We start from the raw sequence: 14,883 nt of genomic DNA on the forward strand, positions 1-14,883 counted from the left end.
CAGTCCATGGGTTCCTCATACAGCCAGCACCTTGGCCTGTAGCAAATAAAAACAAACCACTTGAAAGGAATTGGCCAAGTATCCCTGGTAGCTGGCACTCACAGTTTCTTTGTGTGATGACTTTGTGTATTAGTCATTTTCCTATTGCTTATAACAAGATACCTGAAATTGGGAAACTTACAAAGAAAAAAAAATATTTCTTACAGTTATGGAGGCTGAGAAGTGCAAGGTCCAGGCGATTGCCTTCTTACTGATGGGGACAGTCCCAAGGCGGTACAGAGCATCACATGGCAAGGGGGCAGAGTGTGCTAGCTCAGGTCTTTCTTCCTCTTCTTACAAAACCACCAGTACCCTCCCATGATAATCCATTCATCCATTAACACATTAATTTATTAATCATGAATGATTAATAAATTATGACCCAATGATTTAAAGGACTCACCTTTCAGTACTGCCACATTGGGGATTAAGTTTCCAACACATGAAATTTGGGGACACATTCAAGCCATAGCAGTTGGTAATAGTTGCAGAGGAACATGTACAAAGATTAGAAAAATATAACCAACCCCTGTGTTTGCTGGATGCTTTCTGTTGCTCAGATCAATGTGACATGAGCACTGTAGGGGGAGTGGATTTGAAGGGGTCTGGTTCCCCAAGAGGTATGTGGGCATCTGTGTGCCTGCTTGAGAAAGCACCTTTCCTGGCAGCCCGACAGGTAGAAACTCATTAGTCCACACATTGACTCTATTTCAGGGAAAGATGACGTCAACTCCTGCATGTTGAAGGCAGGGAGTGGCTGAAACAGCATCAAGGCCTGAAGGTTTCCCTGAGCCACCCTGAGTTCTCAGAAGGGTTCTTAAAGAAGTCATGTCATCTTTATCGCTACTTCTGCTGCACTTATCCCATAATTTTCCAACTTCTGTTGTGAGAATTTTTACAGCCCAAGTGTCCTGTGATTTAACCTTCAATTTGGTAATGTCTGTCTTCCTTTAGCAAAGCAGGCTGAAGGTGTTGAGATCCGCCTACCTTGGGAAGCCTTCCATGGTGGCACAGTATTGAAGGTTGGGCCTGATCCAAGTTGGCACAAGCCTTTGTCTACAACCTGGGTGGGAGGAAGGTCAAGGCAGATGAGTGTCCTTTTAGTGCAGGGAGCTGCCATCCATGGAGGCTTGCATTTATAACTGAGAGATAGTGGGGTGAGTTAGAATGCTAAGAAGGGGGAAATGGGCTGGGCGTGGTCACACCTGTAATGCCAGCTATTTGGGAGGCTGAGGCAGGCGGATGGCTTGAGCCCAGGAGTTTGAGGCTGCAGTGATCCATGATCACACCACTGCACCCCAGCCTGGGTGATAAAGTGAGACCTGGACTCTAAAAGGAAAAAAAACAAAAAAAAAGGAAGTGGGTAGATTTCACCAAGGAGGCTTTTGAAAGGAGATGGACTTTGGCCCGTGCCTTTCAGGAGGGGACTTGGAGATGGGGAGACAGTGCGATTGGGATTTTGGCAGATGATATAAGGCAAATCCTCAGCAGAGCACCCCAGGTTCCCCCAGCTTTGTGGTTGAGTTGAGGACTCTTTGGGTGAGAATAACCTAGCCCCGGTGGTTTCTGCTGAACCAAGAAGGAACTGCTCCAGAAACATGACCGGGATTCCAATAACGGCGGTTAAACAGCTAACAAAGAGGAGTCTGGAAGGCTGGCCCTTGTTCATGTTGGCTGGAACATGCTGGGTAGATGAGTTAATTGGGGGCCCTTGCAGGGAATGCTCATTGTGCCACTCTTAATGAGGGAATCCAAGCGCCCCATGGGATGTAATAATTAGGAAGCATGTTGTCAGTAGATCAGCTGTCTGTCTCCTGTTGTATTCCTTGTGTACACAGGAAGAAGTAGAAGCTTTTCTTAAAAAATACAGGGTCTCACTCTGTCACCCAGGCTGGAGTACAGTAGTGTGATCATTGCTCACTGCAGCCTCCAACTCCTGGGCTCATGCGATCTTCTCACGTCAGCCTTCTGAGTAACTGGAACTATAGGTGTGCCCCACTGCACTTGGCTATCCTTATGTATGTATGTATGTATGTATATATGTATGTATGTATGTATGTATGTATGTATGTATGTATTTTAATAGATACAGGGTCTTGCTATGTTGCCCAGGCTGGTCCTGAACTCCTAGGCTCAAGCAATTCTTCTGCCTTGACCTCCCAAAGTGCTGGGATTACAGGCATAAGCCACACTGTACCCAGCCAGAAACTTTCTTGAAACCAGTTTAAAAACCCATCATTTGGTCCTCATTTCCCATTTTGGCTTTGTTTCTTCAGTGTGGCTCTGTCATGTTGGGGTCCATTCCCCTCAGGGTGGTGAGACATAAGGTAAGGGTATTCCTTGTCTCCTTCAGTCTACCTCCCTAGTGTCTCTGTGCCCCTGGAAACTCAGCCCCACTCAGGTCCCTGGGCAGTCTAGACTCAGGGCAATCCACCTACCTTACTAAGACCCAAGACCATCACACCTTCCATTTTGTCACCCATAGAACAGAGCTGATACTTTCTCCTTCTTAGGGCTATGAGGTGAACTAAATCAAGACACAAATGTACCCTTCTCAATGCTGGACAGGTTGCCCTTTTAACCTCTCCATCCCTACCACCTCTTCTAAGATGAAATTCCTTAAATCTTGGAGTTGGATGACTTTTCCTTTTCCCTCTGTTTCCTCTTCCTTACTTCCATTTCAGAAGGAGAAGCATCGCATCCTGCCATCCACAGCTGGCCCTCTTCCTCTCCTGTGATCTCCATTCATCATCTGTCCATCTTCACCGGCATCTTTTGAAACCTCTCTTTCAGTGGCTGTCACTGCCTTTTCAGCATAAGACATGTTTGGGACTCTCTTCCTGTGTTTTTCTCCCTAAGCTGCCTGCATCTTTCTCTGGCCTTCCCCTCACTACCAAATTTCTTTAGAAAGTGGGCTGCCCCTGCTTCCTCTTCTTCACTTCCCAGCCGAACTTCTGTAGCCCCCCTGTAAAGTGGTTTCCATTCCAGGCTTTGCACTGATGCTGGCAAGGACATCAGAATTTTCCATTTCAGTGGCCTTTGCCAAGTCCTCGCCTTCTGGTTGCCTTGACTGTGGGGACACCCCCTCCTTCTTAAAATTCGCTCCTCCTCTGTGACAGGGCCCTGTCCTGGAACTTTGTCAACATCTTCTGCATCCTTTGAGGGTGGTTCTCCCACTAGAGATCCCCTGAATTAGGAGGCACCTGAAAGGTTTTCTCCTCTGTACCTTCTGCCTTGGCATCCCACCCACTCCTGTGATGATAATAGGTTCCTCTCTGCTGATGATAACACTCAAGTCTTCATTTCCAAACTCTGCTCAGGCTGAGCAGCTGCACAGACACCACCCACATGGCTTCCAAACTTGATAGTCCTTCTCACTCTCCTTATCTGGTGTGGGTAGAATTGTGTCCCCAACCCCCCTCAAAAAATATGTTGAAGTCCTAACTCCTGCTACCTATGTGAATGTGGCCTTATTTGGAAGTAGGGTCTTTGTAGATATAATCGAGTTAAGATGAGGCCATACTCAGTGAGGGTAGGCCCCAGTCCAATATGACTGGTGTACTTATAAGAAGAGACACAGACATAGACACACAGAGAGGACACCATGTGATGACGGAGGCCAAGATGGGAGTGATGTATCTGCAAGCCAAGGAACGTCAGGATTGCAGGCTATCACCAGAAGCTGAAAGGAGGATCTTCCCCTAGAGCGTTCAGAGAAAACGTGGAAAACATGGCCCCACCTACACCTTGACTTTGGACTTCTCACCTCCAGAACTGTGAGAGAATAATTTCTGTTGTTTAAAGCCACCCACTTTGTGGTGCTTTGTTCTGGCAGCCCCAGAAAACCAATACATCATCCGTTCTCTCCACTTCCCTATGGGACTCACTGTCCTTTTAGGGATCCAAGCTGAAAGTCTCAGGATCAACCCTGAATCTCTCCCTCTTGCCTTAATATGCGGTTTTTCATTCCTGCCTCAGCTGAGTATGCAGTCCCCACCTCTTCCCTAATCAAGTATGGTCGCCCTGATTCTGCCCTCTTTGGTTTCCTATCTGTCCATCCAGCTGCCCTCTGGATAATTTTCCTAAAACAGCTCTGATTGTGTCACCATCATCGTAGCACACATTGTCTGTTTCCCTCCTGCCTCCAGCAGTTGGCTGCATATTGGAATTACCTGGGGAGATTTGAAAGCTCTCATGCCCACCACACAACCCCATCTGTCAAATCAGAATCTCTGGGAGTGATGTCCCGGCATCAATATTTTAAAAACTTCCCCTATGATTCCAGTGCACAGCTAGGCCTGAGAACCATTTTCTGATAGAATATCACAATAGCCAGATGAAGCTTAGGGAAAAAAAGATAGCTCTAAGGCAATGGTTCTCAACTGGGGATGATTTTACCCTCCAGGAGACACTTGGCAGTGTTTAGAAACATTTTAGTTAATCAAAACAGGGGTGGTGCTCCTGGTATCTAGTGAGTAGAGGCCAGGGATGCTGTTACACATCCACAATGCCCAGGACAGCCTCACAATAATGATCCAGCCCCAAACATCACTAGTGCCAAGGTGGAGCAATCTTGATTTAAGAGCGAGGAGAGGAGCAGTAATGCCGACCTTGACTTTGGGACAGACAGATGCAGTAGACACCAGTGCTGAGGAGGCACATGCCACCTCATGCTACAGTACTGCCTGTGCTGTGCCCATTTGGCAGCCCGGTATGTTGAAACTTTTCATGCCACACCAGTTTCCATCATAGGAAGCCTCAGCCTGCTGGTGCCAAACTTTTATTCCTTGCTCTCCTTTTGAAAGTGAGGTTCAGTGGAGGCCGGGTGCGGCGGCTCATGCCTGTAATCCCAGCACTTTGGGAGACTGAGGTGGGTGGAACACTTGAGGTCAGGAGTTCGAGACCAGCCTGGCCAACATGGCAAAACCCCTTCTCTACTAAAAATACAAAAAATAGCTGGGCATGGTGGCACACACCTGTAGTCCCAGCTACTCGGGAGGCTGTGGCAGGAGAATTGCTTGAACTCGAGAGGCAGAGGTTGCAGTGAGCCAAGATCATGCCACTGCACTCCAGCCTGGGCAACAGATCAGGACTCTGTTAAAAAAAATCAGTGGAATGTTTTTGTCAGGAGAGAGAGGGTCATTACAGCTCAAGTTGGCTTTTGCCAAACTCAACAATCACTGTTTTGGTGGCTCCTGAGGCTCCTAATGAGGACACTGACAGTTGTTAAATAAACAAGTGATTAAGTTGAGAAGAGATTGGCTAACAGAGGTTCCGTGTGTGCTCATTGTCATCGATGTTAGCCAGTTTCATGATAGTGACGTGCCTGGGCTCCACCTCTACCATTAAAGAGAAACACTGGCAATGATGGCTTATAGTTCACAGAGCTTTGCCGTTTATAAGCGTTTTCCTATACACCAACCAGTTTGATTTGTCTTTTCAACTCTTAGCTTTATGCAGTGTCATTTCCTATAAAGGAAAGTATAGCAAATATACGAGAGGTACTCAGAAAATACATGAAGAAAAAAACTAAAAAGAGTAAGGGATCAAAAGATATTTTTTAAAAAACCCACATTGGATGAAAAATGAGAAATTTAATTCCGGTAATGGAGGACAAAGTCTTTGCCAAATTGACAAAGCTTTGGGAAAGTCTGATTATGGAAAGGACCCAAATCTAGACAATCACATTCTAAATCACATTTAGAAATTCCTGGCTCCATGCTATGTGTCCAGTTTCTGTGTTTTTAAATGTATGCAGCATTTTTAACATCACAGAATTAATATGTTGAATATTATTGCTACTTTATGTAAAAAGTATCTTTTCTGTCTGTACTATTTAAGAATCTTGCTGTATTTATCATTCTGTTTTCTCCAAGTAGAGAGAGGGCCCATGTATTTGCTACCAGAACACATCTTTGATTTTGTCATGGGGAGGAATGTGAAAACAGGAGTCACAAGGCCAGGCGTGGTGGCTCACGTCTGTAATGCCAGCACTTTGGGAGGCCAAGGTGGGCGGATCACCTGAGGTCAGGAGTTTGAGACCAGCCTGGCCAATATGGTGAAACCTCACCTCTACTAAAAAGACACACACAAAACTTAGCTGGGCGAGGTGGCATATGCCTGTAGTCCCAGCTACTGGGGAGGTTGAAGCAGGAGAATCACTTGAACCTGCGAGGCAGAGGTTACAGTGAGCCAAGATTGCGCCACTGTACTCCAGCCTGGGCAACAGAGCGAGACTCTGTCTCAAAAAAAGAAAAAGAAAAAAATAGGAGTCACTTAACACAAAATTATTTTAAGCACAATTTATTTACAATTTAGAAAAAAGAAAAATTGCTGTTTAATGGGGCTTGAAGAGAAAGAAATAAAATTTGTTCAGGGAGGTGTGAGCTTGTTCTGGGTATTGATTTCCTTTGAGGGGCAATGAGGAAGGATTATGCCAGGGTATTTCATGTTGCTTAAATGTTCCACAAAACACAAAATTGCAGAGGAATTAGTAGTTAGAATGCGGAAACATCCCTCCTTCTGATTAATGACTCCCCACTGAGGAGTCCTTCAAAAGTCAGAAGAAACCTAAAATATCATCCTAGAAAGTTGGAAGAAGTAGGCATTTGACAAAGTCTTTGCTAGCTATGTGACTAGGATAAGGATATGTCAGTAGATCATTATGCAACTTGATGAATTCTCGGTTAGCTGAACAGTCATAGTCATATTAGCATAAAATAGTGATTCGGGCCATGCACGGTGGCTCATGCCTGTAATCTCAGCACTTTGGGAGGCCGAGGCAGGCGGATCACCTGAGGTCAGGAGCTCAAGACTGGCCTGACCAATGTGGAGAAACCCCGTCTCTACTAAAAATACAAAATTAGCTGGGGTGGTGGTGCGTACCTGTAGTTCCAGCTACTTGGGAGGCTGAGGCAGGAGAATCGCTTGAACCCGGGAGGTGGAGGTTGCGGTGAGCTGAGATCGCACCATTGCATTCCAGCCTGGGCAGCAAGAGCAAAACTCTGTCTCAAAAAAGAAAAAAAAAAGAATAGTGATCGATTTCTGGCCTATAATAGGTGCTTAATGAATCTTGGATGAATAAATGAATGAATGAACAAACAAATGAAAGAATGAACCAGCCAGCTGACCAGGATGATGTCCATAGAGGTCTACATGGGATTCCCTCACTTTGGTCTTGTTGTATTCAACATTTCTATCAATGATTTGAATCCCAGACATATAAAGCATATTTACTATACTTCGAAACACAACAAATCTGGGAAGATCATTAATGTAATAGATCACAGAAGAAAAATCCAATATGATCTTGCCAGGTTAAAAACAGGGCCAAGATGTACATGCATCAGCCAAAACCCTGTGTATGAGTTTAACATGTCAACTGGACCGTGGGAGCCTCCTATTTTGAGGGTGATTGTGAAAGAGACTGGGAAGTGTTGTATCCTTCCCCATCATTCAGCCTTCTCACAGAAGTTCCAAAGGCTATTTGGTGGTAAAAGCTCCTTTCTGCTTGCCAGTCCTCATCCTTTTTCCTCCTTTTATGATATTTGACACTATGTTACATTGTTAACTTGATGCCCTTCACAGAACCTTTCTCTAATTTCGTGATTCCACTTTGGTCTTATTTCCCTCATTTTCTAATTTGTCCTTCTTAATTTCTTTTACCCTCTTTTAAAGTTTTCCTTTACCTTTACATTTAAAAGGTAGTGTACCCTAAGCTCTAATCTTGGCATACTTGAAATCTGTATCTCCCTGTTTGTTTAACATTCCTTTAAAATATATTTTGTTGAGGACCCACTATGTGCCCAGGAGTGTTCCAAGAGCTGGTAATACAGTGGAGAATAAGACAACAATTTCTGCCTTTAAGGAACCTGTATTCTAGGAGGATGGGAAGTAATGAACAAATAAGTGAACAGTGTTGAGTCGTGGTTAAAGCTATGATGAAACTCAAATCCAGGTTAAGGGGACCAGGAATGTCAGAGCTGCTATTTTAGACAAGAGTCAGGGAGAGTCCTCTGAGAAGATGGCATTTGAGCAGAACTGGACTTATTGTACTCCCAAGGCTGCCTCCACACTGAAGACTCCAGATGCTGTTCTCTGGCCAGCCACTCTCCTCTGGAGCCATATTCCTGAATGCCTCTTAGTGCCTGCAGGATGTCCTGAGAGCACCTTCAACCACACTTGCTAATCTCCCCTACCAAACTTCTTCCTTCTCTTTGGTTCCCCATATTGGTTCCCAGCATGACCATCTCCTCATTCACCCAAGCTAGAAATTCTAGCCTCCCCTTGACATTCTCCTCCACTCCTACTCATACAGATCCAATCCAATGGTGTCTGGGCCCTCACTTTCTCCCCATGCCATAGTTCAGGTTCACACTGTCTCTTGCTTGTACTGTTTCAGGAGACTCCTGACTAGTTTGCTAGAGGAGACTCTAGTCTCATCATACTGCACCCACCCTGTCTTCCACATTACCAATAGAATGACCTTTGTAAAGCATGATCAGCTCTGCTCTTGAGCCTTCTATCTCTACCTACTGCCTCCAGGGCTAGCAAGGTGTTCAACCTACCTGGTTCCCAACCTACTGGCTTAGCCATTTCCCATCAGTCCCTCTGTCAGAAAAATCACTTCCTGACCCTTTGACAGTACCCTCTTTTTCCTTTCATATGCCCTTCAATTTTTCCTAGAACGCTTTCCCTTCCTCTTCCCCACCTTTCCCTTCCCTACCCTACCCAGCAGGTTTCTAAGCATTACTGCAATAGCCAACTCAACTCTGCAAAGCTTTTTGCAAATTCTTTTCCCCCTCCACCCATTTTCTTTGTTGTGATACCATAGTGCTTGTAGCAGGCAGGAGCACCCTGTTTTAGAAGAGTTTTGTGTCCCATTAGCCATGGGTTACCTGGAGACAGGCACTGTCACTTGTGTATGTCTGTGCTGCTTGTAGATGCTGGCACTAGGGAGGTTATTTTGTGCATGTTTACGGAGCTGGCTGCAATTATACAGAAGACTTACAAATATGTAAGTCAAACCACGTGAAACTGCTGTTCTTTTTGGTCAATATCAGCAATTTCATATGCTCATTCTAATACATCTGTTTTGTTCAGTATTTTGTATTCCTGTTTTGACTTTCAGAAGTGTTCTTACCTTCAACCAGACTGCCTTAGAGCATGGGGCTCAAAGAAATATTTTCAGCTCTGGAAGACATTTTCCATCCTACTCATTCTACATATAGAACTTTTCTGGCCAAAAATGGATGCATATCTCAGAAATATAATAAACAATACTCTTTTCTCTCTTCCTCTTGACAATTGCTGTTCAAATGGTTTATCATAAACATTAGTGAGATCTGGAGGCTGTTATAAAGTGATATAATGGTAATTTCTAGAATTGTAATACCTTATCCTAGTGAAAAGAAAATAATGAAGTTGTGAATGGGCAAAAGTGATGAATTGTTCATTTACATGTAGTTTTTCAGGGGGAAAGTAGATGCAGGTATCAACTGGAGGATGTGTGACTATTTTGTCTAATCATTTTGATCTCGATATAGAACTAGAGTTCTTAAGAATGTCTTTAATATTCTACCTTTTCACCAACTTCACTATTAAAATAATATTCTTAAGCAACAGCCAAAAAATTATTAGACTCTGCCAGTTCTATAATCAAATGACTTCGCTGGACACTTTAAAAACCAATCACAGTGTCTTCTTTTGTGCTGAATTGAATTTTGTTTTGGCTTTAATTCTCATTTGAACTGCTGGGAGAACAAGCCTGTTACATACCAACAGTTGCCACCTTTCTATTTGAGTGGACCTAAATAGTTTTTGCAAAAAATGTCTAAGACTGTCCTATCAGGACACACCATAGGGTTTTCCCATGGAAATAATTATATCACAAACGAATCTTTTTTCTAAAGTCTGTGGTTTTAGGCTGCCATACTTCTTAATTCCCTGACCAGGAGACAATAAAATTGGCTGGGGCCTTAATTTGAGGGAATACATATTTGATTATGGGCATGGTCTTCTAAGACAATGGGTAAAGGGAAAAAAGCAAGATGTAAAATTAAATGTTGAAACAAACTGAACTGGTTTTCAAAATCTTCTCGAGTGTAACACATCTAGAAGGTTTGAGGGATTATCTAAAACCAAGTTATTAAAAGATCAGGTTGTTAGAAGATTTTGATTCAGTACCTTATACTTTTTTTTTAAGGAGTTGAGCAAGAAACCATCAAAATTTGGGAGAGTGATTTTAGGAGAGGGTGGTCTCCAACTTGTCTTTATGTTTGCTTCCAAGGTAAGTGTTAAGCCCAACCAACTAGCAGACTATTCATGATCTGGGAATCCTATCAGTGGTCATCCCTGTATTTGACTTGAGTCTCTCTAATTTTTTATAGGGACGGTGAAGGTCAATTGGTCAGCCAAATGCATAAAAAATGGTGCAGAAATTAGTTATGCTTGGAAACATATGGCTCATAATCATGATAAAGGCTTATATGTTGGTATGGGTTGAGAATGTCAGCCTCATGGTATCTGGGTATGTAAGAAGGCAAATCATTGGTATACTAGCCTTTATGTTGAATATTTAGAGAGCTCTTGAAAACACTCCTTTGATTTGGAGTGAGGAATTCTAATGAGTAAAACTCCATATAGAAATAACCATATCCAATTAAAAAACTATTTTGATTTTCATTCCAAGAAACTACCAAAATGTCAGCTAGATATACTTGTGAACATGTTATGCTTATTTTAAATAAGGAAGGGTGCATTTTACAAATTAGGCTTGAGTTTCTCTTACTATCATATATATTAACTATAGACAAGGGAGTGGGTTCTAATACCAAATTGCTACATTGCTATCGTTAAATCCATGTTTGAGTTTTCTTCCCTCTAATGTATTTTTCTCCCCTCTTTACTTTATATTTTTAAAAAGCAATGTACTTACCTAGAAATTGCATGAAAGACAAATATTTAAGAAAGTAGAGACTGTGGGCACGTCCTTTGAACATGCTTTGCCGGGGTCGAGGGGTAAATGAAATAAACTGATACATCATAAAGGGGTCACACAGGAAAGAAAGTGTCATGCCTATGCAAAGACATGCAGTCTCCTTAGAGACAACATATATTGCTGTCGACTAACAAAGTCACGTGGTGGGAGGGGGCTCTTTTCTTTCTCCTTCACATCCCCTCCTCTGATGTCACAAATCTATTTTTTCCTGGGAGAATTAATTAGCATTCATTGGGTGTACTTGGCTAGAAGAAACGAGGTGGGGAGAAAGAGAGAGAGAGCTCGAGATTGAGATCTTAAGAAAGAGAGCAAGGAGGAAGAGCCCAGTGGGGAGCAGGTCCTTCCCCGCCCCACAACCTCGCCCCCACACCCCGCCAAGCTGCATTGAGACTGTAGGCACCGCCGGGCGCCGAAAGGCTGTTTTCTAACTGGGATCCTCGGTGACGTATGGCTGCCTGCCCCTTGGCAGCTGTCTTTATGGACCAGTAGGCAGAGCGAAATTGACGCTGACAAGACTTTTGCATCTTGGAAGGGACTGTAATCTACTGTAGTGAAGAACAGAGCCTCTCAATCAGACGGGTGTAAATAAGAGACGGAGGGGAGTCCAAAAGAAAAGGAAGAGGAGGAAAAACAAGTGTGTGTTGGGGGGAACAGGGGGAAAAGCATTTTTGGTGGATGGTATGAAGCCAGCCATGGAAACTGCAGCCGAGGAAAATACTGAACAAAGCCAAGAGAGAAAAGGTACCCAGCGCTCTGACAATAGCCTGTTTAAAGCTTTTCACTGGGGGGTGCTTAAAAAGGGTTAGCCGGGTTTGTCTCTCTTTTAAAATGGCTCTGAGACAATCCCTATGGCATGGTCTTGCTTTCAGGGTTGATTTTTTTTCCTGTGGGCTGATGTTAAATTAATAGAGCAGCCTTTCTTCAATCCATTCCTGTTCCAAACCTTTCTACCGACGTGATATTTCATAGAGGGATGTCTGTAGTTTGTCACCTTGGGCAGATGCATTGGGGAAACTGTCTTTTTTTTATTAATATAATTAATCATAACTTAAGTTCTGTGTCCTGCATGTTATATTCCAGGAACATGGAATGTGTAGTTTTCTGCTAATGCTGAGGAGGAACTGGAGGGGCATGCATGTTAATTCTGCTTTGGTTCCGCTAATGCTGTAGTGATTTGGGCTTTCTCTAATTTTCTTATTCTAATATGATTGCTCTTTCTTGTATCAGGACCTGACTACGACATGTAATAATCATTTTCAGTTGGAGCTTCAGAGAGGGGACATCAGCTCTGTCACCCAGTGCTGATGGAAAGGCAGGGCGGGGGATCTTCTGCTAATTATGACTTGGAGATTGGGGAGAAGAAAATTGATAAAGGTCCTATTTCTTAAAGGGAATCTTAGAACGTACCACAATTTTCATACAGAATGGCTTTTTGGAGGAATAAAGTGTTTTTGCAGTAAGAAAATGGCAGAAAGTAGAAACTAAAATTAATCTCTTTTTTCTGAAAAATGACTGATTTCAAGTTTGATGTCCCATAGAATCAGCTCAGCCACTGTTAGGTTAATGGATCTCACTGCATTGTAAATTAACCTGTCTCCCTCACTCAAAGTCATAGACTGTCATAAATGCACAAAAACATATTCTATAACTGCAGTGGCTCTAATATAAAAAGCCATCATGCTAAAGTTATTTCTCACAGCCCTTGTGTCCACTGATAGTCACTAAAGAGTAATTCTCCAGTACGGGGACAAAACTTGGTTTTATTTATAAAGATCCAGGCATATGAAATTGCTGATAGTCAACCATTTTAAACCTACAAAAATGGCAATTACATGTACTTCGGCTTCACAGTATGCTAGGGTAAAGTTTACTTATTTTGATGTAAAATTTCATTGGTACACAATATTTTATCCTAAACAGAGCAATTTTACTTTTGAAATGAATTTTTTAGGTATGACACAATACACATAACATTTACCATTTGAAGTATACAATTCAGTGGCATTAAGTACATAGCACCTTAATTTTAAAATTGTTTACTTCAATCCTTGTATCAAACCTACACCTCCCCACCAAAAACCCAGCCTGTATTTTCTTGTGTATCTTTCAAAAAAAAAAAAAATTTCATCAATGACCAAATAGCTATAAGAGAAACTCTTGAGAATGTTTATCAAGATGAAGAGGTGAGATCAAAGTTTAAAAATTCATTTCCATGATGACTAGAGACTAAGTTGATTGCATGTTGTCGGGGTATGATAATGTAATAGCATTGTCCCAAGGAAGCCTATCACAGTTTATAGTCTTCCATAATTTTATCCTAAAATGATGATTTTACTTAGTACATACTTTTAATTTTTATTAATGTGGTATTCGATCATGGCAGACAAAACCGTTTTGGTCTTTGCAAAAAAATCCCTTTTTAAAATTTCTCTCTGAAAGGAAGCAAAGGTCATATAACCAATATAAAATCATTACTACACAACTGTGTATCTTATAACTTAGTCTTATGGACTGCTATTATTTTATGTCAATTAAATCTTATTTAATAACAGATCTACAGGTTGCTGCTACATCCCTGACGACCTGTATATGAAAAGTCATTAGTTGTGATTTTAGAGACAAAATTAGAAGCAAAAAATAATTTCTGAAGGAACTTTAAAAATTACCTAAATGTATAAACACTAGCTGCTTGTTAAATAATTCAAAAATATCACACTACCAGAAGCTAGTGTGACATGTACGGTACATGCTTGAATAAGAATACGAGCCAGGGAATTTGTTTTTCCTGATCTACAGCAAGAGGGGTTTTGATTGTTATATGACCCGCCATAATTGTTAATCTGGAGGGTGACTTATCTAATCTGCATTTAGATGAACAAGTTCATATGCTGGCTACACAAAATCAAAGCCCACAGAAGACACTTTGTAGTTTCCCAGTTTGCTCACCCATCATCATTAAGGTACACATAGGATAAAATGATAGCCACAAATGTTTCTGTGTGATTGTCACATCAGTATTCCTTCAGATTTAATTTTAAGTTTATTAAAAAATTCTTTTTCCATTGAAATTAACATTTTAAAACTTGACATAATTATTTATAGAATGTGTTATATAATTCTTGAGCTGGTGGATCTGTTTTTTGTGTTTTTCTTTGAAGCCTTTCAGCAAAGGATTTTATTCATTAAATTTAATCCTGTAAATTTTGTCACTTTACGTAGAGTTTTTTACGCACATATATATTTTTTTTCCTGTGTTTCTCCTTTCCCATCTGTTTTCAATGGTTGGTGATGGAGCGATGCCTCTCTCTTAATTTGGGGTATTATTGCCCAGTGGCTAATACCCAATAGCATGTGAATTAATATCTTTGGATAATTATTGCAGTGTCTGTTAAGAATGTAAATTAAACTTAGCTTTATAAATTGACCCTGCTTTTCTAGTTGGGATCTTTCCTGCGAGTTTCGGCAGGACAATACAACCCAGCTATTATGATTCACTAACTCCTACAAAGAAGGCTCTTTCCTTAAACTAAATCAGAATGACTTTGTTTCTACTTTAGACAAAATTAATCCATGTCCTTAGAAAAGGAGAGCATTTGTGTTTTTTCAGTCTCATAGTTTTTAATCACAGAATGCTACCAGATACCAAAATTCATAAGAAGTATTTAGTAGATATTTAGTGATTTTTAAGGAAAACAAGCAGATTTTCTTAGATGGATGTAAGAAATGCCAAATTATTACAAATGACAGTTTTTAAATTGAAAACATTAAAGTGTGAAGATTGAGTAAGTAGATTCACTGACATGGAATAAGCAAAGGAAATGAATAAGACAGAATCAAAAGAAATA

General features: G+C 41.6%; 1 protein-coding gene across 8 annotated transcripts in view; it reads left to right on the top strand.

Moving 5' to 3' along the window:
* Positions 1–14,883, top strand: part of GPM6B (glycoprotein M6B) — a 183,055-nt gene that overhangs the window by 112,782 nt on the left and 55,390 nt on the right. For 5 of the 8 annotated variants that reach the window (XR_001889615.1, XM_017892059.1, XM_017894515.1 and 2 more), the window contains exon 1: positions 11,269–11,779. The exons of the other annotated variants lie outside the window; for them this stretch is intronic. Coding sequence is in view for 4 of the 5 variants with exons in the window: in XM_017892059.1 (XP_017747548.1) it covers positions 11,719–11,779 (61 nt within the window). In the remaining variant the exon portion in view is untranslated. Of the gene's footprint in view, positions 1–11,268; positions 11,780–14,883 lie in introns of those variants that run through there. 8 annotated transcript variants of the gene reach the window in all.

The sequence above is a fragment of the Rhinopithecus bieti genome, unplaced genomic scaffold (genome assembly GCF_001698545.2).
Source record: "Rhinopithecus bieti isolate Rb0 unplaced genomic scaffold, ASM169854v2 scaffold_62, whole genome shotgun sequence".
Classification (NCBI taxonomy): domain Eukaryota; kingdom Metazoa; phylum Chordata; class Mammalia; order Primates; family Cercopithecidae; genus Rhinopithecus; species Rhinopithecus bieti.